The 27,157-nt window shown below is 38.7% G+C and overlaps 1 protein-coding gene across 4 annotated transcripts; it reads left to right on the forward strand.

Moving 5' to 3' along the window:
* The first annotated feature begins 220 nt into the window (after positions 1-220).
* Positions 221-23,612, forward strand: mdfic (MyoD family inhibitor domain containing). Of its 4 annotated transcripts, none has more exons than XM_073854614.1 (5): positions 221-468; positions 738-904; positions 2,390-2,521; positions 11,168-11,455; positions 23,428-23,612. In XM_073854614.1, the coding sequence occupies exons 2-5, from the start codon at positions 811-813 to the stop codon at positions 23,595-23,597; spliced, it is 684 nt and encodes a 227-aa protein (XP_073710715.1). In that variant the 5' UTR covers positions 221-468; positions 738-810; the 3' UTR covers positions 23,598-23,612. The 4 variants fall into 4 exon arrangements, with proteins under 4 accessions (XP_073710715.1, XP_073710651.1, XP_073710681.1 ...); XM_073854550.1 differs by lacking the exon at positions 23,428-23,612 and adding an exon at positions 16,154-16,572 and having other exon boundaries at positions 222-468; XM_073854580.1 differs by lacking the exon at positions 23,428-23,612 and adding an exon at positions 16,157-16,572 and having other exon boundaries at positions 223-468.
* The last annotated feature ends 3,545 nt before the right edge of the window (positions 23,613-27,157 follow it).

A 27,157-nucleotide genomic window follows, 5' to 3' on the forward strand; every position in this document is an offset into this window, starting at 1 on the left:
AATAAAAAGATGAAATACAACATCATCAAAAAGCACTACATTTGCCAAATGTATCTATCTTATGTAGCTTAGTCATGGTGGCGCCCTAATTTTGATATACGTGTAGGACAGACACTCGTTTTAAGTCATTGAGAGATACACAGAAAGACGGACAGCTGATCCGCTCTGTTTGAATACAACTGCTTGCTTGCTTGTGTTGATCTGGCGGGAACGCGCGCGCCCGCGGAATCCGGATGTGATGAAAAATGTTTCAGCTGAAACTTTCTCCAGGCGCGCGTGGGACGCTCGCTCACAGTCTCATTACTTTGTGAATATCTGACATGGCATTTTGAACAGTTGTTGCGAAGTTTTACACGGTTTTCATCCTTGAAACACTAAAACGTAAACGTTTATTGCTAACGGGACAAAGTTTTTCCTGGAGGAAGGATGCGAAGAAAAAATACGTCTGGGAGTTGACATGTTTGAAAGGTACGCGAACTCATCTCTTACCTGTATATGAAAAAGTTTATAAACGTTGACTTGTGCGTTTTATGCGCGTTTTAACGTGGTTTCGTAAGAGTTTGTACTTGATAGAGGAATATAAACGACAAAAAACTTTCCATTCAGTTTAACGGTATTTCGGGAGATGACGTCACCTGCCAGCAGCGATTTACCGCTCTTGTGTGTTTACTTGTGACGTAATGACGTGTTTTACATTAGAAGTGTTGACAAATCAACCGTGTATCGTTTTCTTGTAGGTACAACGCTTGATTTGGTAGGGGACTGTGTTTTTTTTCGGGTGTGTTTCGTATTTACACAGACGTCTGGCTCATGTCCTCGGAGACTATCTTACCTCCGGAGGGGCCTGAAGGGCCAAAAAAGCAGCTCCAAAATGAAACAAGCCCGTTCTTGACAAACTCTCCAGGTAATCTTTCATTTCTCTTTACCACATATTTACAGTATGATAATTGCATTGAAAAGATCACATGTTTATGACATTGATTTGTGTCTGGCATGCATTTTGGGCTATGATGTTGCTTGTTTAGCTCAGTAACACCTATTAATGATAACTTGCATACATATTTGCAAATGACTAACAAAGCTACCTGTACGCTGGTAACTGCCTGCATAAATAGCAACTTGCAAACAGATTCCCCATATGTATGTTGCACCAGTAGGCATGATAATGTTTTCATTATTTCCCAATAAGGATTGAAGGAGCGCCTTGGTAACTATTAGCAGGAACCACTGCCAATTATAGTTTTTAATTAACTTTCTAGTTGCTTGTGAGATTATCACATGTAAAATAAGCTCACCCCCTCCCCTCTTTTTTCTTAGGCACTGAACCGTTAACCATCCTATTTATACCAAGCATCATTATAGCACTGTCAAAAAATGGCAAAGTAGGACAAAGTAAGTAATCACAGGCTCCGGTGACAAATGGATTTTTGTAGGGCCTTCCGAGTCTTTCCGTGAAGTCTGGATTTCCCTCCCCAGGGACTGTGTATACTGAGAGAATAGACCAATTTATTTCAAAGTGTAATCACTAAATACAGCGATGCATCACAAGACAGCTGGTACTGTATGTGCACAGCGATTTGAAGAGTCATGGCCAGAATAAAGGGTTTCCATTCATCAGCCTCAGGACTAGATGAACTGATATCAATCCCTGTATCTAAAGCGTCTGTATCGTATTGATCTTGTCCCATAATACGCTGTAACGAGCTGTAGACAGAACTAAGCACTGTAGGGTTGCCAAAAGTGAAAACATATTTTTCTGTTCGCTAAGTCACATGCTTTTTTCAATTCAGAGAGTTCTATATGACAGGAAGAAAGCCAAAAAGACTGGCCTTGCGCATATGTACAAGTGTGCGCTCATGGAAGGCTACTACTCTACTTATGGGAGGAACGGCAGTTATGTAACACATAACATCAGCAGATTCAGAGGTTCGTGGGTACAGAATGTATGTTGTTTCAATTTCAACTTCTCTATAGGATCGGAGAACTTTAAGCGTAAGGCTTCAAAAGGTTGCCTGTCTTTTTATACGCCTATCAGGCAGGTTTTGTTCCCATCCATTTTCCAATTTCGATGAGTGCAGTCTTTATAGCCTTAAAAGCCTGGCAGGTATTTTACGCCCGGGAGCAGAATCGACAAAATGAGATCCAGAGTTCTGGCCTAGGCCTACCTGATCCACCCACCCAGTTTTGCAACCGTTCACCAAAGGAATCTGTTTTATCTGGCAAATTCTTGCTATTCTTGAAGCTGAGGCAAGCCAGCATGAACCTTAACGTTAGCTTTATGCATGCTTGGATTCGTGGAAGCTTTTAGCAGAGCAATCTGAATATATGCAGATTTTTTTTTAAATGTGCTATTTAGTGCTTTTATTTACTCATTAATTTGTTTGTCCAGAGAAATGCAACAGCTGCCCTGATGAATGCTCAAACACTACAGAAATATTACCATCTTCACTACACAAAGATCACACTTCAGAGGAACAGGGTCACATGACAGAGGAGAACCACACCCATGATGGGGACCTTGTTAGAAGTAAGTGATGACAAATGTGTTAGTCATGTGATACATACAGCTATAATAATAACTGTGATCAAGTGTTATTATGATATTTCTTTAGCTTGAATGACCATTTTCAGGAAACTGAAACCAAGGACTATAGCCGCATAATAAATCAAGAGCATCTGGTTAAAAATGGTTTTGGTTTCAGTCAGTGTGATGTGCATAAGACTGATTCTGTATAGAGCATTTACTCGTCACAAGTGAGTTGTACTTTACCATAAGCTTCAAAGCAGTTTGTGATCCAATCACATTTTGAACGATCAGCTTTGATATCAACATTTGTCAGCATTTCTGCACTATTGAAATCTGGAAAATTGTCTGATTTTTACACTGTTTTCTGCAGATCGTAATTGATTTCAGACTTTTTATCAGTGTTTACTGCAGAGCTGTTAGTCTTTGCCTTTGGGAGTAGAGTATCTTTGTGATGATTATGATAATATGGAGGATTTTTACTGTGGCATGATAATGCTGTAGGTGCAGTGAAACTGTTTAGCATTTGTTTGAGTTGGTGGTGCATATGTGCGTTGAAAGTAAATGTATTTTATTTGAATGTTTAAAAATAAATAGCAGTAATGTTATGTTACATGATGATTAACGTTGTATACAATTGGTATATTGCCAGCGTCTTGAAAGCTTTGTGAGGAAGGATATCCCATTGTGGTTTGGCCTTGGTTGGCCCGAATCTGGAAATCGCAGCTGAGAACGTTGAATATAGTGAAGATGTCTTGCCTGATAAAACATAGAGTTGCATCATATAAAGTTTTCTAGCTCTGTTCTTAAGGCTTTGTGTAGTCTTGCATCTGATAACATCTCGGAGGTTGTGCTTGTGTGGATCAGGTTAGCTGAGTTGAACTGAACCAGGGACAGTGTAGTATGTAAATCAGGTCAGATGGACACGGAATCATGGAAAATCTGGCTCATCTCTGGGTCACTTGGAAATAATTAGGAAAACAAAGATTTAAAACAAAGGATGTGATCGGAAAAATTCTCACCACTTGTTTTTGGAGAGAAACAGTCTTGACACACCCGCTTCCCACAATCCCGTGTTATGGAAATGTAGCGGTCCGTGCAAGAAACCTGTTCTGTTCAGGATATGGCTAAGGAAACCCCCTCTATCTCTCTGTGTTAATACTCTCTCTTTCTCGCTCTCTCTCTTTCCAAATGAATACTTCACCTGTCATTTTACTAACATTTTACTGTTGTTTACTCTTTGACAATAGTTTTAGTCTTTGTAGCACCATCTGTATTTAATTAAGTTTTCAGAACATGGAAAGAAAGAAGACTGTCTGACCTTTACAGAAACCAAAAATATCAAGCAGTGCTTGCCATGTTTATTTAGTAATGTTACTAGCAACAGACAACAGCTTCATCTGTTGCAGTAACTCAGTAACAATAATACAATACTTGTTTTTATTAACCTTCCCTTTAATTTTGCTTTATTTTTCTCATATTTTACATTCTAACATACCAACATTTCAATGTATAGACGGTTTCAGCATTATCAACATAAACACGCAGCTTTCGTGGTCATCACGTAACTTCCGGTAAACTCTGTGAAGAATAAATAACAACAAAGTCCTTTTAAAGTAGTTTATTTATATAACAACAGGGCTCCAGACTAACTTTTTTCACTAGGAGCACAGTGGCCCCCAGCTGAAAATTTTAGGGGCACAAACCAGAAAATTTAGGGCCACACACTGTAAATAAACATGCTATCCAAATATTCACATTTCTACTTATTTCCACTATTACTAATAAATACTTTAATGATAGATGCAGAAAGTACAATGTGCTGTTTTCCAATTCAGTGTCACATCACAAAAAAAGGTACAATTTACTGGTTGCACGTGTGCAACTGGATGTAAAATTCAGTGGCACACTCTCAAATTTTGGTGGCAAAATGCCGCCATTTGGTGGCAGTCTGGAGCCCTGAACAAGCAAAATAAACAACACGTAGATTACATAGGAACGCAAAACATTTGTTATTTTCGACGAAGTATTTGTTTAAGAGTTCAGTTTCAGCAACTAGTCAGATCATTAAACAAACAGAAACCGGAAGTAAAGTTCGGACCAGACGCTTATCGCGTCACCGCATGTGCGCCCGATGAAACAGTCTATACATGAGCTTTTTTTTTCTCACAATATTGCATCAAAACTTAACACTTGTATTTGTCAAATATGTATTATGTCTGTAATATTTTGTATTGCAGTGTGTATCGTATCGCAGATGCAGCTATTCAACTACATTTCCATACATTATGTTTCTGAAGCCTTGTTAGGTTGCTTGTGTGCAGTTATGTAAAGACTGTAGTTATGCATAACATTGTGCTGGTTATGGTGCTTTGAGCAAAATAACCTTTGGAGGTTAAAATAAGACTGGTATTGCTTTACAGTCTGTGTATGGTTTACTATGATGCTGACTGAAGGGTTTTCAAACACTGCTAAAGGAATGGACAGAACAGAGCCATAAGCAAGTGCACTATTTGGATTGAAAAGTATGTGATATTTAAAACCCAGAGCAGTAAATTGATTGAAAGTCTGCTTGATTGAAACAGCCTTGTTCATCATTGACCGTTCTTAAGCACAGGTGCATCCAGATTAAAATAATGTCTTCAAATAGTATAAATTCTTAAAATTCACATGCTCTTGTTGCTTTGTTTCATTTTTAGATATGTTAACTGACTTATTGCTGTATGAGTCTGTTATCTGGATTTCTTACACCTGTAGAGTTTCACATTTGTAAGATCTGGGGAGTTTACCTACCTGTCTATGTTTGAGGATACCTAATGATGAAATGACTTATAAGAAACATTTTACTGCAGAATAACTTGGATGACAGTCATTTTTGTGATGTTTATCATTTGTTTGGTGATACGTCTGGAATTTTAGTATCTGGCTGCAAAGAGTTTTTGTTTCGTTTGGGACATAAGGTATTTGTTGGCAATGGACCAAGAAAGAAAGTTTTAAGGTTGAATAAACAACAGTGGAAAAATCTTGTCATACTTGTGTAAAGTATTCAAACATTTTTACTTTTACTCATGTACATTTTTTCCAAGTATCTGTCATTTATAAAAGATATATTAATATCTTTAGAAAACCTTTACCTCACTACATTCCAATGCATAATACTGTACTTTTATTCCACTACATTTTATAAAATCAAGTTGTTTTTTTAACTTAAATACTTAGTACTACATTTGAATGTATTTATCTTATGGTTTTCTGAAACCCTGCCTACATTGTATGTGTAGGTCACGCATGCACTTACAGGAGAATGTAGTATGCCGTCCAGAAGATGCATCGCATTTTGTTCCAATGCGCAATTTGTGTACGTCTGTGTACGAGTCAAATAAACGATACTTTGCAAGGCTGTGCGTTCGACATGTAAAAAACAGACTATACTCCGAGTCCAGGTTTCATGTATACTTTTATATAAACTTTTACTTGAGTAAATGTACATGAGTACTAGATTTCTAATGTAACTTATAGGGATGCATAACGATTAATCACGATTTATCTACAGCAGAATAAAAGTTTTTGTTTACATCATATGTGTGTGAAGTGTGTATAATAAGTATGTATATATAAATATGCACACATGCATGTATAATTTTAAGATTTTTTTTAATATATTAAGTATTTATATTTATATATTATATACATTATACATAAATATACAAATGTATATACACATGTAAACATTTCTTAAATATATACATGTATGTGTGTGCATTTATCTATACAGAGTTATTATACACAGTTCACACACATGTATGATGTAAACAAAACCCTTTTTTCTGCTGTAGATAAATCGCGATTAATTGTTATGCATCCCTAGCAACTTTGTATTAAAATGTACAGTATGTAATGTAAAATGTAGTGGAATAAGTATGATATTTTGCTTTAAAGAAAAACACCTTGATAAATAACCATCCCTGACCTCAGTTTTTGCTCCATCACATCACCTCACTCTCAGGTAGTTTCATCTATCCCAGTCAGTGATGTGCGGGACAATGTATAAACAACCCGCACCTGACCGACGTTTTCAACTAACCTGCCCGCAACTCGGACCGCAATTTTTTAAATATATATATATATATATTAAATATGAAATATTAAAAGGACCCGAGTTGCAAAAATACTGGGACCTACTTTTCTTTTTTTCTGGTTTTTCTCTTTACTTTTGTGTCTCCATAGAGAGCTCTGTAAATGAGAGAAGATTCTGCCCCATCTCACCTCCTTTCCAGCGCCTCCTGCTTGACCGAATTTTCACCGTCTTGTTTATGCCGCTCCACGCCGTTGATGTTCATACATATTCGTTCTTGGGAGGTCCGCCACGCTTCGCTCTCACGTCTTTGGGGTACAATTTTGAATTCTTCCTGCGGAGCTATTTTCTGTGACACCGAGGCGAGGGGTGTTTATCCACAGTTTTACATAGAGAGCGTCACCGTGGCGGCGCGGCGCCTCTCCCGGGCGTCCCCGCGCGGGGCGTCCGCCGAACGCGTGGTGACAAATGGCAATTATATTTGTGTGTTCTTCATGAATCCATCAAACACTGGCCTTTTAAAAATGCTCCCAGGATATTTGAGGCTGTCAGATCCAGGGGACCAAATTGGGATGCTGCTTAGACAGTCAAGAAGCACTCACCCCCTGTTTGCCTGTGATGTGTTTGACAGTGTGTAGAGGAATACCATGTATTATTCAACTACAAATGTACACTCTCAACAGTTGTTGATATGTTGGAAGCAGAGCGGTTAGAAGACCAATTTGGACGGTTTTCTTTCTTCCCTGCCTCCCTTACCAACCACTACATGGTATTTTAATGCGACCTGTCGGCCTGTATACGATCATGTTCGTGAGACAATGCTTGTTTTTATGGTTGGAGCACCTATTCAGTTTTTATCACCTATCATAGCTTGGGTTGAAGGCATCATGTATATTTCATCGAGGGGGATTTTTTTCTTTTGAATAGCATTGGCCTTTGGCGTTTCGTTGGGCCCTTATGATCCTTTCAGGTTGCGGCAGATGACTGAAACTTTGTCTGTTGTGTTGTTCTGGTCTGATGAACTTCAAGATGACTTTTATTGGCTGGGTTGCTTCAAAGGTCTGTTGTTCAGAGTACATTGAAGCAGAAGGTAGTCCAGCATGGTCGTTTAAGATCTGGACCGGAAATCGAAAGGTTGTAGGTTCAAAGGTGATTCATGAACCCTTACCATTGTGCCCTTGAGCAAGACACTTAACCCTGGTTTCTCAAGGTGCATTGTCGTTTTGCAGAAACATTTTGTCATTTAAGATCTGGACTGGACTGTATAAAAATAGCTAATAAATTGGTCAATTACAAAGCCTTTCAAAAGTGCCTTTTATAAATGAAATACTTGAATTTTTTTGTACAAAAGGTAGATTACAGGCAGGTGGTATAGAAAGATGACAATGAAAGCCTTTTTGTATATGAGTTGTATGAGTTTAAGACATTGATGGCTTGGTCTCTATTGTACTTCTGAAATTAGCCTTTCGCCGAGCCCCGCCCCCCTTAGTTACTGTTGCTACTTCCGACAAACAAATGACCAGCGTGACAGATTGCCATGACAGAAAGCGATATACCCGTGCGTGTCAGTGACCTTTTTTGGAGCAATACCTCTGCGATATCCTCCAGATCGAGATATTCAAAATCTAAAAATACGCAATGAAGGAGACACGACTACTATCGAGGCTAATGCTTAACAGTCTCAAGCTAACAATGAGAAACCACATGACCTGTAACTCAAATGCAACCAGCACAGCCTTGGGGACCCGTCATGCTCTTGCACTGCCGGGTAAAGCCGAAAGTATACTAGGGACGTCCGCGTATGCGCGCCGTCCGCATGACGTCATTTTCGTCACCAAGAGGGTCCGCGGCCGGCCGCGCAGACCGTCCGCGTGCAGCCCAAAATTTGAGACCGCGCGGACAGTGTGCGTACGACAGCGCATGCGCGTAAAAATATTTAGACAGGGCACTCCACTATAAACAATTATACAAAGGAAATAGACAGCATTTGCACCAAACTATCGTTTTTCTTCTTTAACTTTTACTTCTTCCAAGAACAGAAAGCTGTGGAGCATGTTTGTTTGATTCCTGACTTTGTTGTCTTGTTGTTTGTTCTAAACTGTGTTTGCAATGGTGGATCAGTTATTTTTCTTCACCTATCCTAATGTTTTAATGTACTGTAAATGTCTCCAAATCAGTCCTGCCTGACTAATAATTTGAATAAGAAATCTTTGTATTGCGTATAGTGTCCAACGTGGCCATCCGCGTGTAGCCGCGGGGACTATACTCGGAAAGCTGCGCGGACGCGGACGCGGAAAAAAGTATACCCGGGCCTTAAGCGCTCTTTCATATGGTATGGTCTATTGCGAGTAGCTATTTTGTCAAAATACAAGGGTATGTTAGCTAGCTAAACCTACATGTGCTTCAAAGTCATTCAAAACTAACTAACATTTCTGTTGTTTTGAGAATAGCCGTTTTGAGAATCATAATGTTTTATTTTCTTTGGTGATAACCAGAATTCCCAAATAGGAAATTGCTTTGGCTTAAAAGTTGCAGAACAGATAATATAATAAATAAAATGTATAATATAATAAAATTGCACAGCATTTACAGGATTGGGAAACTCAGGGATAGGTTTTCCGTTCATAAAATGCTACATGAAAGATAAAAACAAAATTATTTAAAGTTGATTGGTAGGGCGCTATGTTCGACTTTGTCGTAAACTGACGAAAAATAAAGTTGGGGAGCTGAAAGTCCCAACACAACAGCAGCTAATGTAGCTAGGGTTAGCTTACACGTTAACTAATGTTGGCTAAAGAAGTCATTAAACTTAGCTTAGAGAGTAGGTTAACATTCTGGCAATTATATTCATGGTAATCATAACTTTGGTCCAATTTGTGTTCTTGCCTCTAGTTAGTAGATCTAGACAATACTGAAACTAGTTAGCTGTAAGCCTTACCTTTGTGCAGACGTATTTATGCTTCGTAAATGTTCGACACATTTAACTGGGAGTGGGGCCGTCCACACTGTTTTATCCATTGTATGCACCACTCATGATGAGTTTTCGGCTTTGGGAATGAAAAGAACACAACTCCTCCATACAATCTCTCGGGGTAACTTATCTTGTATCCGATTTACAAATGCCGCGGGTGTTAATAAAGTAATGGTTGCTGTGATGTGTGATTGGACAATGGCCATTTTGGGGTAGGGGCCGGCGAGAGCCCTGCTGAAAAAACAGCATCAAACCAGCATGGACCAGCATGGGAATTATGCTGGTCTATGCTGGTGGTCACCAGCATACAGCACCAAAACCCAACATATGCTGGTCTTGCTGGTATGGGATGCTGGTGCTAATGCTGGTTTGGTGCTGGTTTAGCTGGTGCTAATGCTGGTTTGGTGCTGGTTTAGCTGGTGCGAATGCTGGTGCTGATACTGGTTTAGCTGGTGTTCACTAGCAAACCAGCACCAAAACACAACATATGCTGGTCTTGCTGGTATGACCAGCATGGGATGCTGGTGCTAGTGCTGGTTTAGCTGGTGCTGCTAATGCTGGTTTGGTGCTTGTTTAGCTGGTGCTAACACATCGTATGCTGGTCTTGCTGGTATGCTGTTTTTTTCAGCAGGGAGGACAATTGTGTATCGCTATTTCTTTTTACAGGGGCAATCCTGTAACAACCTGGTAAAAAACATCATGTGTCAAGATAATACAATTTTTATTGATCTTTTAAGATCTTCTATTGAATTTGGTTACCTGTGAAAACACTTTCAGAATAAAACATTTACTGAACTGCAAAAACCTTTGCAGATTCGTGGCAAAAACAGTTTCCGTTAATGCTCCTCTGAAGAGGGACATGCTTGTCAAGTTGTGAACACGGCCATGAGACTCAAACTGGCAACCCTCTGGTTACAAGCCTGACTCTCTAACTACAGCTGCCCCTAAACTTGTTGTCTGTTTGGCTATAGTGTATGTGGACATGGACGGCTGTCTGCTTTTTAATTGTGTTCCTGATTCAGTTCCTGACAGTATCTTCCCAGGGTAAACTGTTGTTATGGAGAAGTGGGCTGGATTTCTCCTCTTTTAATTAATAATTACAAAGTCAGTGTGGACCTCTCTCCAAAATAAGGCAAAAAGTGATTTAATATAAAAATTTTTAAAGCTACTTTAGTGCGCATTACCACAAGCTGCTACCTTAGGGCACATAGGGCCAAAAGTAGACCCGTTTTTATGCAGATTTACAGATATAAATGCAAGAATCAAAATATATAGTAAGTGCACAGAAGCAAGTAAAATATGAATAATTCACAGGAACCCAATAAACGAGTGAGATGCACGAGTAGGTCAGGATTCCCAGCAGAACTGAATGCATGCCACTGTTACTTATTTAATAACAATATCACTGATGTTGCATCAGCCGCCCACACCTTTTATACGCATATGACATGTATCTGTGTCAGTGCATCTCTTTAAATTTGTTGTGCATTTGCTTAAGAATACATATAGCTGTACATATGCTGTATATAAATGTTAAGTCTCTCCGGTGAAAACGGATGATTGCAATTTAAAAAAACAACTCTCTCTCTCTGTCTCTTTAGAACTCAACCTCAGCCGCTACCCCAGCCAACAGCATCCCTGCCCCATGCCAGCGATGGAGAGGCTGCCAGGCAACAGAACGGCACGCACACAGGTCTGAGTAACGGCCACGGCACGCCCCGTGGGGTCACAGAAACCCGCACCTCAGAGCCCAAGAGACACCCGTCGCCCGTCTCGCACCGCGTACAGAGGAAGATTCGCTCTAGCCTATCGGTTAACAGCGACAGCAGCAGAAAGAGCAAAAACAGCTCGACGGGTTCTCACAAACCCGGCTCCACTCCAGAGGGTATGTGATATCAAACACCTACATACGCTTGTGCATAAACCCACCTCCTTTCCATTTATAGACAGCATTTTCCTCTATCTATTTGTTATTTTCTACTCCCTGCCTTAACTGCAACTGATCTGTGCCATTGTGCTCTCATTTCTGTGAATGCAATGCTTCGTGTCATCTCTCAAACTCAACCTAGATTGATCTCTCTATTTCTGTGATGTTGTATTGTCTTGCAAATGTAAAGGAGAAACAGAAGGCCGGTTTTAAAAAGCATCTTGCACATTGTCAGGTGTGATTGTAAGGAGAGGCCAGTAATGAAGGAGATCGCTGGTGCATTAGTAATGGTCACCAAGGTGTGACCTTTTAACAAGACTGTGGAGGGCAGGGGGTCTGCCATGTGTCAGCCCCACCTCAGCAGGAGCCATCGCTCTCCTCCCTCACAGCGTCCTCTCATTAAGACCTGTTCTTCGGCTCCTCCGACCCGATCCTGCTTAGCAGTGCTTTTCCAGGCTTACGTACCGCTTCTTTATTGTTAGATGTTCACTTATGCTTGCCTGATATCGTCACCCTTTTGAATCAAGCACCTTAAGTCTTGCACCTGCTGAGTACTTCGGCTTTTCTGAAACTGGTTTTATATGTTGAATCAGATGACATTTTGCCTACTTGCTGATAATTTCTCAGGATTAGTGGCCGTACTGAGTCCAATAGATATTAAGGGGCGAGTAGAGTGTTACGGTCCACTTTCCCAGTAAAGATACATGTATTTAGTCAACTGTGAGGGCTAAAAGACTTGAGATATATATATATAGCCCAAACCTTTGTTTGTAGAGGCGTGAAAGTATGTGAACATGATAAGTTTTAGCGCAAAACTATTGCTGTAATAGCAAGGTAATGCACAACTAGCAACCTACTGCGAAGTATATGTAACACACATTTTATCTCCCCACTGATTTACCAGAAAAGTGTGTCTATAAAGGCGTCATAGTTTTCACATCTTAATTGGAGGGTGGGGGGTACACGAACAGTTCAATAAGTCTGTCTCATTACTGCTTGGGTGTCTGTTATTTGTAGAAGTGTGTTCTGAATCAATATGTTCTCTCTCAAGTAGTAATTTCCCCCTGGAAAACAGCAAGCTGTTGTGTTTTAATGTTTACACGGATTACCATAATCTGTTTGCCTGTGAAATTAGCCTCTAAACAGCCTGGGAAGCTAAAGAATAAAGCTTTACAAGATCTCTGCTCGGGGGACTGCGATTCCCCGCGTTCTTGGCCGCCATCACCGACTGCGATAACAGCAACCCTAGCAGAAAATCAACTAATTGAGAGATCTTTTGTTCTGCTGCGGGCAGGTTAAGGCCTTCAGTGATAGTGTGTTTGTGATCGTGTCGTGTTGCGAGAACACACTCGTCTAAAATCTCTCTGACAAATTCAATTAGGCTGCAGGATGCACGCAAAAGCTGGTGCCGTCATTAGCCATCCTCCATAATTCCATGCTTCAGCTTTCTGAGAAAGTTTTACTGCACTCACTCATTAGCTGTGTCTCGTTTCAGTAGGCTGTGTCCTCCAGAGGTCGCATTCGAAGGCTGCATATGTCATAAGGTTGTCTCATTTCCGAAAAGCAAGAAGGACACTCTGAATGCGACCTTTTTTTCCAGGAATTCAGGGGGATGCATGAGTGTATTCTTTGCTGTTGCAAATAACCCACAATTCCTTTGTCGCCATGACCAATGTCATTTCTCAACGTCGTTCTAAAACACTAGCAGCTGATAATACTAGCGAAGATGTGGTGTTGAAAATGTAAACATAGTGTTGAGTTTTTAAGTATTACCTTTGTAGATAAGGTACATTTAAATTACCTTACATGCATAAATGAGCACGATTCGCAAAATGTTTAAATCCCTTGTAGCACTTCGGGCAGGTACTCTTTAATTTTTGGTAGCCGAAATTAATTTAGGTAGCCCGAATAAAAAATACATTATTTTTATTGTAGAATATGATTGTGCATTTATCGAGATAGTTACCAGTTTGTATTTGGTCACCTTACTATAGGGGGAAAATAAACGGCGCGGGTCGATAAACTTCAGGTGACTCAAAAGTGAAGTGTGTATTACAACATACCAGGTTGCCCAATGTCCTCACTGACACTCTCCAAGCGAGGTCCTTTTTATTCCTGTCTCTATAGAAATAAGAACTTGTGTCGTATAGTTCCGGGTGACTGCTTACGGACAATATCAAGCATTCCTTCATGTTGAATGAGTGACTCCGGGCGGAGCTGCCACCACTGTAGCTAGCAGGCTCCTGATTGGTTAACGCGGTGCGGAAATCCGCCAAAGTTCAAAATTTTCAATGCGGGCGTCAGCCGCAAATTCGCATCAAACGCAAAATGCACCAAAAGCATCATTCGCGCGTACCTCGGCAGACACTCCATTCGCGCCGCGAGACCTCTCTTTACATTGACTTAACATTGAAATCACTCGCGCTTGACGCCTCTACCGCGGCTGGTGTAAACGCAGCATTAGAGGATGCAACCTCTGGAAGATGTGAAGGATGCAGCTTTCTTAAACAGGACACAGCTATTAGCAAATTATATATAGCAAATTAGCCACACTCCGCATGATGGGATCTTTCTCTGTTTTTTTCCCTCTCTTGCTCTTTACGTTTGGTCTCTAAAGCCGCCACGTTCTACCAAGGAACCAGTCAGTCTTTCTTCATCACCGTTCGCTGGCCTTTGACTCTTCCAGCTTGTTTTATGTCACGCCGTCATCCTTTTTGATCTTAGCCTTTGGAGTTTTCCAGATGTCTCCGACTATTTCCTCCGAGGCGCTGAAGCTGTTTTTGGCCACTACAAATCTGGGCGTCCTCCACTTGAGCCGACATTAAACATGAACCTTCTCATTGGGTTGATGTCGTTTTGCCGCTAAGATACGGCAGCCCGTCTCCTGTGTACATTACACAGACTCTCATTCTGTAAGATTCACACTAATCGCTGCTGATAAATTATACATCCAAGGGAATGTATTATGTACTGTTGCAGTTTCTCGAAAGAAATTATTAGTTACAAAAAGAAAAACAGAATTAAAGAGAAACTTAATTGGTGTGGACAAGTTTAATTTGAAGTAATTGTTTAATCTGATGCATAGTAGTTGCTGTATGAAAATCAAGCAACGAAATGTGATGTGTAAACTCCGTCTGTTTGACCTTTACAGAAAGCTGATGTTTTAAGCCTTTGGTGGGCCTGCATGCAAACTTGTTTCATGTTCAAAAACTGTCCAGGCTGCACAGCACCACTCCTGGTCAGCTCGACCGCCTACAAAAAAAATCACTTTGATCAAACAAACATGAACATCCAGTGGTCTTCAGGCCTCGTCCTTGCTCTCTACCCCCCTTGCTAGAGCCCCAATCAAACCCAGTGTCTCTGACAGCTCACCACAGACTGATGAAAGCCATGCAAATTCATATTTTAGACTGATAACGATACACACCGCATTGCTGTGATTCCTCCAATGCCAGCGTTTCACAGCGGTTTGGGTTCTGCAGTTGATTAGAGGTCCGAGCGGCTCGTCCGGGCCGGTAGGGGTTCACGGTTATTCTCCGTGCTGCTGTTTGTTTGTGTGGGAATGATGTGTGTGATGCTTAGTGAAACTGCAATATTAATTTGGTGGAAGAGATGCTGTCATAGGCGCTTCATTTGTTATTGTTATATTTCGCTTTTTAGTTCACAAGTTTTGGAAAGTCGGATTTGTATTTTTCAAACTCTTTTCTGGGATTTATGTATGAGACTTTTGCTTAGAAAACTGATGTCTAACTGTTCGGCATTGGATGCATTTTTTTCAGGAAATACCTTAACAGATATCTTCAGCGAAACTGTGTATCCATGTCATCTTAAACAACAGTAATTTAGCGTCGCACGTGGCGGCCCTGCAAGAGGGAGGTTAAATGTTAATCACAGATGAGAGAAGGACGACGTTAACACGCCAATTTGCCGGCACGAATTTTGGACGCTGTTAATCAGCTTTACGTGACCAACCCTGTGCTTTCGCATGATAATAACCCCATTATTCACAAAGCTACTAATCAACTCAAAAGTGGAATTCATTCCTTTTTAAATTTCTCTGATTTCTCTTTTTTTCTCGCCAATGCCATGTCGCCGTCTTTGCCTCCCACACACAAACTCTTATACACACGTAGACACAACCGTACGGTAACGGTGTAGACATGAAATCAGTTTTCTCTTGTCAGCCAATATGGTTATAATGATAAGACAAACAGACATAAGATTTGATCGAATTTCACTTTTGCATGTGTGTGTGCTCTCTAATCTCTGTAACAGAAATCTATTATAATATTTTTTATTTAATCTTTTCTTTTTAATTCTTTTCAAGCCTGGCATGTTTAAGGCATTTTTGTCTTTTTACTTTTGTTTGATATTAAAGGTGAAGTGTGTAACTTATCCGATGATGAACCTAAGAATATATCATAATAAATAATTAATATATGAATTAAAACAAAAGACAATTAAGTTTCCAAAATGCTCACTTTTGCTTTCCATTGCTCGGACCAATGTTTCATTTTTAGGAAATCAACCTATTGGCTTACTTAAGGTTTAAGGATGTATTTTGATACACTTCACCTTTACTATTTTTTTTATACAGTTTGTGTGTTTATTAAATGATTGTTTTGTTTTGTTTCATTCGCTGCAATATTCTGAAAGCAGACTGCTGTGTCCACTGCATCCTGGCCTGTCTGTTTTGTGAGTTTCTCACTCTGTGCAATATGGTGGTGGCTCAGGCCTCATGCGGCACCTGCACGTCAGAAGCCTGCTGCTGCTGTTGCTGTGCGGACGACCTGGGAGACGACTGCAACTGCCCCTGCGACATGGACTGTGGCATTATGGACGCGTGCTGCGAGTCTTCCGACTGCCTGGAAATTTGCATGGAATGCTGCGGAATCTGTTTCCCTACATAAAAGGGAAGTGACGACCAGGACAGATGTGTGTGTTCAAATCACACTAGGGAACGATCTGTTCCCGAGCTCAACATGATCTTGGAAAGGTCATAAAAACTATACAAAGGACCAAAATATTTTTTGCATATTGTACTTATACTTGTATAAAACTACATAGACCTTTAATGTTTAATGGGAAATTTTATCTGAAAAATGTTGTCATCATTTACTTAGCCCATGTCATTTCATTGGTATAAATGTCTTCAGGTAAACTGAAAATGAAAATCTGAGGCAGAATGTCCAAGCTATAAGATTGTTATTTTTTTACCCCAAAGAAGCACTAAATAGCACTACATTGATGCAAACTAAAATCGTAATTGTTATTGATAGACAAAGTAAAGTTGTTAATTTCAGTAAATTTTCCCCACCACAGCTTGTTAACTGAACATTAACCTTTAACTGATTCGATTTTAATATTAAATTGCCATTGAGTAAAAATACAGTTGACGGTTGTCTGTGACCCGGTAAAAACAATACAAACATTTTATGTAATGTGAACGTGCAAACAGCAGCAACAGATCAACAACAGAACCAGGATTTATACATAATCAAACTTTTACGCAACATTACGTTATCAAATAGCATGCGATCAATCCAGAGGATTAATATCCAAAAAGTGCAGATTGTCTCTTTTTCATCTACCACAATGGCCATTTCTTAAGCAGGACACATTTCAAAATGTTTTGCTTTTGCATCTTTTTGTGTTTATGATCGGCGATCAGCGAAGGCCTGGCCACTAATATGTGCACAAGATGGGCCGCATCCAACTTGCAGCTTCCAAAGCATACTCGAGCACGGACACACATGCAGTACAAATAATTTCTTAAACAAATTATTATCAGACCGTCAGGGCAGCACTGATTCATTTACGGGCTATATTCACACGGGGCGTAAGCGGTGACACTTCCCATTCACTTTTAATGGGTGACGTCATGCATTGCCAAACTGAATTGTGGATCCATTGGTGCCGCATCACTGCCACTGCTCGTGGCAGAAGTTTAACATTTCTCAACTTTTTAAGCTGCAACTCGTGCGTCAGCCAATCAGATCGCCTTATGCAGGTAACCTAGGCAGAGCCAGCCAATTACGTTTATGGAAGACCTGGTAACATGTGTTGCGGCCATTGTGATTGGCTGTTGGTCAAGCGTTAACGCTTTCGCCCCGTGTGAATGTACCATTACAGGACATTTACAAATTAAGTATAGAAAAGTGGCGAAATGTCTGAAGGCACGTGTCAATAAATTCTTACCTTTGGTTAACTGGTCAATATGAGCATCTCTAAGACAAAGTTTCCTATTGACTTTGTTTTAAAAATCACTTCCAGCATGATGGTGAGTAAATGATGACATATTTGAATTGTTTGGGTGAACCATTCCTTTAAATCACGTATTCAGTGCTTTATACCTAATGCTTTATTGTCTTTTTGTAAAACCGTTCTCTTTACAATTTTTATTTAGTTTTCATTTCTATGCAAGGGTTTTTAACACCCCATTCTTTTTCTTTACCATCTCAATGTTAAAATGAAAAGTGAGCACACATCACCTGACTTGAGTTCGCTCACAAATCACTACAGAATATTTTAAGTGGAAACAACGAGTTTACACTGTCAGAAGTCAAGCCTTAAATGGGATATTATGTTTTTTTGAAAAACGTTAAATGACAATCTTTATTTAAGCAGGGTCTGCTGTAGCTCATCTCATTTAAAGGGACATTCCACTTTTTTTCCAGCTGCCCTAGAGTAAAACATTTGATTCTTACCGTTTTGGAATCTATTCAGCCTATCAGTGTTGTTTTTGGCAGCCCTTTTAGTTTTAGTCTTAGTCTTTTGGACAAAAATGCTTTTTAGTTTTAGCCACACACCTAGTTTGTGGCCACATTTACCGTCGTCTCCCAATATGCATTCCGTTTTTCTTTCTGATGGATTACACTGAAAGTATGTCCATAAATCATCTCGTCGTTTCCGTTTTTTGGCATCACCGCCACGGTCCTTCGAGCTTGCCACAGCCGAAGGTGTGTTATTGTTGAATGAAATCTGGTGCGCGACATGGCGGCAGCCGGGTGGTGGGCGTACCCAAAACAAGGGTAGGAAGCGGCAGCATTGCTAATATGTTTTAGCTAAAAACAGACAGATTTCATGCAAAATAGGAAGAAATTACATGCATTGTGAACGTCAAACTTATAATCATTTTCGTTCCGTCTCGTCATGTTTTCGTCACCTTAGAGCCATTTTTAGCTAGTCTTCGTCGCGTTATTGTCATAAAAAGGTGTGTCAACGAAATCATTTTGTTATCGTCATCGTTGACGAAAACAACACTGCAGCCGATCTCTGGGTCTGGCGCTAGCACTTTTAGCATAGCTTAGCATAATCCATTTGAATGTGATTAGACCATTAGCATCACGCTAAAAAATAACGAAAGAGTTTTGATATTTTTCCTATTTAAAACTTGAATCTTCTTTAGTTACATCGTGTACTAAGACCAACAGAAGATTAAATGTTGTGATTTTCTAGGCCGATATGGTTAGGAACTACACTCTCATTCTGGCGTAATAATCAAGGACTTTGCTGATGTAACATGGCTGCAGCAGGCGTAGTGATCTTACGCACTGCCCGAAAATAGTCCCCTTGGTTACTTTCAATGGGGACTATTTTCGGGCAGAGTGTAATATCACAAAAAAGTGGAATGTCCCTTTAAAGTCCCAAAGTTTGTTGTCCAATGACATTAGCGGTTAGCTTAGTGAGAAGTCTTTGATGTTACTCAAACTGGATAAACAAATCGCTTAAAATTCTGATATAAAAATCAACTTGAACTTTTATACGCAAAAAGAAGCGAGACGTGCACTTGTAAAAAAACATGTATTGACCAATCACCCTATTGATGTGGGTGCTTCCCAGAATGATCATACCTGGTGTCTTGAAGTTATTACGTAATTGTGACCCCCCCCTCCCCCTTTTTAAATCTCTACTAAAGATACACAACATTGTAAAAAGTTACTTAAATTCATAACACTTAGAAAATGTAAGTTTATTCAAATTTATTACCTAAAGTGAGATTTATGTGTTACCAATTGAAGTAAGTTGATTCAACTTTTACTTTTTACAGTGTAGCAAAGCACCTTTTTGCCTTATTTCTTAAGTGAATACTGGAAACACTTGCAAAGCTTTTTTTAATCTTGATTGTTAAATCATAAATTCGATTTTGATTACTTTGCCTAAGGCCTTTTTGTGAATTGTACAAACTTGACATTTATCTGCATTATTTAAGCTAATGTTAACATCATAATGTGTTTTTGTTTGTGGCGCTTATGGTACGCTGTGTGTGCTTGTGAGTCATTTGATCAAAAGTGCTCGTCACTTACTTGCCAAACTGCACCTCAGAACACAGTGTGACTGATCTAACCCATGCCATCACACTTTATAAACAGGTTTTAAACGAACTACTTGACCTCTGTAGACGTCTTACCTCTCCACAATCCAACAGGATCTTATGACGAGATCCTCTTTTTGACCTAACTGACTTAAACTGGTCATTTTACACTGTAAATCCAAAGAAAATATGCAAAAGTATTTTTGACTAAAGACTTTAATTTTTACTGTAAACGCTTAAAAAGGCATTATTTTAATACTCGACTCAATTTTGACTTTATTTCTTAAATTACAGTAAAGAGCTTAAAAACGTGCACAAACAAAATGCATTGATGCAAAATCACGTCTCTCCCCTTTTCAGAAGAAAACAATCGTACCATTTAATTAAAACAAAAAATTACATGCATATTTAAACTCTCAAATCAAGATGTGTTTATCGGGAACTAATTGCAATTACAGACGACCAGACAAAACAGTAATAGTCTAAAGTAGTCCACAATAGCTCGATTAAAAAGGAGAGAAAGTGCATTTTCTCTATATGAAAAAAATCAGGTTCCATAATTATGAAAGATTTTCAACAGAATGTGAATAGAGCTTTGCGTGTTTATCTGTTTTGTAAATGCATACTGTAGTAGTGCATACTTTGTGTTTTCTCTCTGTACACAGTACACATTTTAAATGTCTTTTGTGTTTACCAAGCGTTGTGCGTTAATGGACCATCAGCATTGCCGTTCTTTTTATTTTGAAATAAAATGTTAAACTGAAGACAAAGATGTCTGCTTGTGATGCTGAATTGTGTGATTATTCAATGAAAATCAGCTACACGCTTTTCTCAGGAAGACGCCCGTGGTCTGAATCTTTATCAGGTTCATGTCATGCATCAGTGCGGCTGGGCTGTTTCCTATCGAATTCAGGCAGGCAGTAATTGACTCACCTGTACAAGGTTCAGGAATGGATAATAATGGGTATCGTTAGCATCGTAACCAGTGTATCAAATTGTGTCATCTCGAGAGAGATTTTAAAGGTTTGTGATAGTTTCAGGACAAGCTGAATTAGAGATTAGAGGAGTTGCACTGTCTGTTAAATTAGCTGAGGTGTATCTACAGGCTTCTTGTGTTAGTAGTGATAGGTGGATGCGTCGGCCCAGCTGATTTATCTTCTGATATTTGCCTGTTTTTAGATGTGTATCACCTGACTGATACTTGAAAAAAGCATCAGTTGGCTTCTAGGAAAATCATGGGTTAAAGAGCCAGTAAGATGCTAATTTTAAGCGTCCTATCACTGTTTATAAGTCCCGGCCAACAGGTTTAAATGCATGCAAGGTCAAAAACCCTTCAATTTTCTCAAAATATAAATTTAAAATTACCCCATTTCTCAGAGATCCCCAAACGATTCGTGTGAAGCCGTTCAACGACTCAGTCTGCCTAAACCCCACCTTTCAGAAGCATAATCTGCTCTGATTGGTCAACTGACAGAGTCTCTGCACGTACCACAGACCAACAATAGTGCAACATGTATTGACATCAATACACATCATTCATCATAAATCCAAGCAATAAAAACCAGGACAGAAACTAACATTTTACACTGATTTAAGCAAGTACGTATGTAAGCAAATAGCAAAATCGTAAATGAGCACGCGTTACCCGCTTGCTAGTGTGACTCTCTGACAGTATATTAAGAGTTTAAACAACGACATCATTCATCATTAATCCAAGCAATAAAAACTACAACAGAAACTAACATTTTACACTGATTTAAGCATTTATGTAAGCTAACTGTGCTATAGCAAAAATGTAAACACTTAAGTTAGCGCACATGCTTTAGCCGCTTGCTAACGTGACTCTCTGACATTATATTCAGAGTTTAAAAAACAACATCAATACACATCATTCATTATTGGTTCAAGTTATAAATCGACGAAAGACATTAACATTTTTACACTCATTTAAGCAAGTATGTACACTGTAAAAAATGTCTGTAGAAATTACAGTATTAATGGGTATTACTGGCAACTAGCTGCCAGTAACTTACTGTAGATTTTACATTTATGTTATTTACTGGCAACATTTTGTTCAAAGTTAAATGAACATGAAACATTTTTTGACTTTATCTTCTACAGTAAGTTACTGGCAACCAGCTGCAAAATTACAGCAATTTTTTTAGAGTGTAGCTATAATCATACTTACAGGTTGTGGTTAGGAGACGCATGTTGTTCAGAATAAAGTGGGTACTGAACCATCTTTCATTGCCAAACGTTTAGTAAATCCCTCCTTGAAAAAGTAATTTTAACCACCAATTCTTCATATATCTTTATCCTTTTGTAGTGAAAACAACACAAACTGAAAACACAGCGTGATATGATGTTTACACACTAACTAGATGTGGGCAGGTCATAGTTTTTGTTTCTCCCTAGAGCATTTGGCGGAGATTATTATGCAAAGTGTTTGTATTACGTGAATAAAGACGTGAATAAAGACGTGCAGGAGATTCAATCCATATGACGACTCGTTTCAGCGATTCAGAGTCGACTCCCTACTTTAGAAGCCAATAACTTTATTAATCGTGCACGTTTTGGTTCAACTACTTTGCACATTGTTTACATTGATGGACAGCTACATGACACACTGCAATACAGGTCATTTTCGATTTTGGATCCGTGTGGCTCTTTAAAAAAATAAGTATAACTGTTAGTGGAGTCATTTGGATTACTTTAATTATTGATGTTTGTGGTTTTTGTATCTGTGTCATGTTGCCAACCATACTGTATACTGTATTGTGACTTCAAATTTCCTTTGGTGTGTAAGTTTGTAGTAGTACATGTTAACGATATGCAAAAGGTACAAACCCCAAAGTAAACGATGACATGAGTTATCATCTCTATTTGAAGCACACAAGATGTTTTTAATAGCATTCTCAAAGCATGCTGGAATAACATGGATCATCAAGTTTTGGTTAAACTGGGAAGTCTTTTCCAGCTGAAATGCACGATGTCATTAAAGCAAAAGATTTTATTTCGATTTTATTTATGCCACGTTTAAATCAGGGTCACAAGTAGTCTTAAACTTCAAAATGCTTTGTATTATGCACATTACATTGAACCTCCTGCTTTATATAAGGCTATGGGCCATTTAACAACAAATGTAGGGATTGCACTGTTACATCTGGAATGTGGGCACTTCATGAGGAACTACAGTACAGCTTTTCCCACCGTGTGGTGGCTTTCTTTGACCTCTGACAAACCTTTCTCCCTGTTAACCTCTCAATTAACCTCAACACCGGCCCACCTGTGCGGCCTTCTGTTCAAGCCACCATGGCCCCCACCCTTTTCACTTCCTGCTGTCATTTTCTGCCCGGTTACCGCCTGCCAGGAAATTACCATCTTATTTCATTAATGGCACTGCTGAAAATATTGAAAGTCGTCTCTAATCACATGGGATATTTTTTCCTCCATATATACTTTTTTTTTTCTTGTTCAGAAGTCCAGGTAAGTGTGCAGTGACCTTTGCACAAAGTCACCCACCTCTTTCTTCTTTTAATCAAACCCCCTCTGTTTCTTTCTGTGCCACCGCTTGTAATGTCACAATTAAGGTGGCTCCATTGTTTCTGTTTTTCAGGCTGGAGGGATGTAGCGCTTCTTGGTCCCCGGGTCATTTCTCTTACAATATTAAACAAGTCATTAGAGGCCCGACCCCACCCCCACCCTGAATGGTGCTTTCTTTGCGAAAAATTGCCACTAGACCAATATCCAACCTTTTATAGGCACTTTGAAATTGCATATTCATAGGTTCCAGTTGCACCATGCTTGCATCATAAGAGACAATTATAGATTTGCTTTTCAGACGTTTGATTCCTGTGTAGTATTGTTTAACAGATTTAATGATATTTAAAGCTTTAAGATGAGTATTAACGCAGGTGGGACATGTTTAATGAGACCTGCGCCCTCAGCTAGCCCAGCATGGCTGCTAGTCATGAGGGAGAAACTCGGCTTTAAAGTTAACTTTTAAAAATCCAAGTGAGATGGAAATCGTATTGCACCTGGCATGGCAATGTATTTTGCATTTTTGTTTAAAAAAAATTTTTTATTAGCGTGTGAGTGGAATTATTTAGCTCTTTTTATAGGGGTGTAACAATAGATGGATATTGACAGATATAACTTCTAACGATACAATGCATTAATGCCACAGATAAAATACCGATATGAGTACCTATCATTCCTTAAATTAACGTCCATCTATGCATTTCCGCCAAAGCACACATTTTTGTTTATTTTCATTTGCTTGTGTCAGCAAGTTAATGCAATGCAGTTAAAACACAGCGAAATAGGCAGAAGACTTTGTGACTGCTATCGGACACAAATCATGGGTTTGGAAAAATTTTGTATTTGGAAAAAAGATTGGACAATCAGATTGGCAGAGAACCTTTGCCAGCACCAGCTAAAGACTTGATTGTTGCCATTATAAGCTTGGTTTTATGTAACCTTTTATCTCTTATTATTTATTTTTCTTTTTTTTAACAGAGTATTTTTTTTCTTAGTTTGTTGTTGTAAATGTCCCAATTGGGTGATTCTCGCGAAATTAGACTTATGAGGTGCTATGAAACATTTGATAAAAAAGTAAATGCAAAGTAAGAGTATCAAAATAAGAAGCAAACAGTTACAAACATCTCTTCACATACTATTTTGCACATGATTTCAAATGACATCATACAAACCTTTTTTTTTCACATTTAAGGGGAAAATTTTCATTACCGCAACTTGTCCATGACTGGATTTGGGTTCTTTGACATGGAAAATTTATAATTTAAAAAATCTAAAAAATTAAAAGCTTCAGTGCATGTTATACTAAAAAAATTTACAGTAAAGAAACATGTGGTATTTGGTGATCATTGGTAAATGTAGAGACAATAATAAGGAATATAAGTCCAATACCAATGTTCTCATCCTCCGCAACAATTTTTAATCATTGTTTAAGCCCTCAAGGAACTAACATTTAAAAAAAATAGTTGTAAGGGACATAATAGACTGTGACACTCAAGATGGCTACCAGGTAAGCAGTTCTTATTTTTTCTCTCCAGATTAAAGTTTGTCATAGTACCTAAACAACTTTTTAGTTCTCATTACCGAAAAATGAGTTTGTAAATGCATATATTTAATGTTTTATCATGTTGCGGTAATGATAATTTTTTATAATGACAATCTAAAAAATGTAAATAATTGATGCTGGACACCTTCTAAGTCTAGATTTCGCCAAATTGGGAGATTGTGCCATTTTCAAAGAGTTTAACTCTTTCCCCGCCAGCGTGTTTTTTTTTTTTTTGAAAAGTTGCCAGCCAGTGCCAACATTTTTCATGATTTTCCTAAAAGTTTAATGCCTTACAGAAAATGTTCTTCTTTAAATATATAAACATACAATATATAAGTAAGCAATAAGGTACGAGAGGCTGTGCTGTATCGTGAATAAGTAACGGCTGAAGGGCGTTGTTAGGCACGACGCGAAGCCACCCCTTCAGCCGTTACTTATTCACTATACATCACTTGCCTCGAGTACCTTATTGCTTTTATAAAACGGTTACCACACAATATTTAAGTAAAAAGAAGTTAAATCAATAAAAGCATTCCTTCCGCTAGAAAAAATAGTCCCTGACTGCGAACAACAACATGAAAGCTCAAATAAAAACAACAAACTGTTCTCAGACTTTGTCTCATTATATGTTTATGTGTTGCTAAGGGTGTTGCTAAGCGCGCAGTGATATTAAATAGAACCGTTGGGTGAAGCGGTCATAGCAGTGTTTTATCGTGAATAAAGCACACCTATTGACCAATTAGAATCAAGGATTGGAACTAACCGTTTTATAAAATTAAATAAAATACCCTCTACTTTAAAAACAAACAAACAAAAAAGTTTCATCCTACCTTGATTAGATCTCTTGTAATCGCCTCTCAAACGGGTAGGTTTCTTCAAAAACACCAAAAAGCTGAGATAACTACATTTTTGTGAAGGACTTTAAATAGAGATCAGATGCAGAGCGATCCTCAAAACATACACGCGAGGCGTTGCTTCCGGGTTGTATAAGTTGCGGATTGTCGGAAATACTCGTCATTGGCAGGGAAGCGTTTTCTCTTAATTGATGAGATAATTAAATGTTCATGTTATATATTTTGGTTGCATTTGTGAGTTATTAAAAATGTAACTGTTTAAAGTATCGATAAATTAATCGAATCGTAATTGGATCGAATAAATGTTTGATTTTGGTATATACTCTGGTATATATACAACTCTGGTTTCCTCCCACAGGCCCAAAACATGCAAGTTAGGTGAATTACAGCTACCAAATTGCCGCTCCCCCAACCTGTGGATGGATTAACTTGTGTGGATCAACTTGTGTATGGATTAACCGTTCTTGCCATGAATATAGCCATAGATGCTGGAATGGCGTGAAGAATAAATAAAGAAGAAGGAGTTTCTTTTAAAAATGCATGATGCTTTTTGACCTTTAAACTTAACTTTTTACAGGAATATATAAAATTGATAAATTCTTTACGCTTGCAAACATTTTTTTTAAGTATTCATCCTTTCTCTTCAAATCAAGCACTTCTGTTTCTTGCGTTTCAGAGCCATATGCATAATGTACCACCCAGCCCTTTTAAACATCAGAGTCAATGAGGGGTTTGAGTGGACAATCTTTCAGATAATTACTGTCAGAAAGGTAGATCTGTCAGTCAGGTAAGCAAAGGCGGTATGTGAAGGACATGGAGGGGGAAAAATGAGTTCAAGAAATGTCACTCTCAATTAATCTCCTCAGGTCCTGTCCCCATTAAAACCCTTACACATGAGGGACGCTTTACAATGCAAATGGCCTCATTATCCAGGCAACTTAATTGACTGTGACATGGGCTGGAAATCTTTTGCATTTAATATTTTTGTTTTCTCATAATTTGCCACAAATTTTCTCATTTGTTGACCAAAACAGTTTGAGTATAGCTCATAATACAGTATAGTCTTAAAAATGACAAAATTATCCATTTTTGAATTCTAGCGTTAGCTATAAAAAAATTTTTGCAGTGGAAAGCAGATTCTTTTTTCTTTAATGTGAGAATTTGGAGCGTGCGAAAAAAAGCAACTATTTATAACCTACGACAATCACCTCGCGGCAAACAGCTGTCATATTTATACCTTTATCTTCTTTTTTCACCAGAAATTTTGTTTCAAAAAATTGCATTAAGTGTAGAACAGACACAGCAAATGAAATGTAAATGATTTTCAGGTCTGTATTTTGTATTTCGGCTTATTGTACTCACACCTTAAATATTTAAAGACCCCCTCCATAAACCCTTTGCTGCTTTAC

Source organism: Misgurnus anguillicaudatus, chromosome 1, assembly GCF_027580225.2.
Source record: "Misgurnus anguillicaudatus chromosome 1, ASM2758022v2, whole genome shotgun sequence".
Lineage (NCBI taxonomy): Eukaryota > Metazoa > Chordata > Actinopteri > Cypriniformes > Cobitidae > Misgurnus > Misgurnus anguillicaudatus.

Bases quoted from the DNA above. Each gene is read 5' to 3' on its own strand.
- mdfic (XM_073854550.1), top strand. From the start codon at position 811: ATGTCCTCGGAGACTATCTTACCTCCGGAGGGGCCTGAAGGGCCAAAA. The intron at 905-2,389 runs GTAATCTTTCAT...TTGTTTGTCCAG, and splicing joins GTTCTTGACAAACTCTCCAG to AGAAATGCAACAGCTGCCCT. The intron at 11,456-16,153 runs GTATGTGATATC...ATATTCTGAAAG, and splicing joins ACCCGGCTCCACTCCAGAGG to CAGACTGCTGTGTCCACTGC.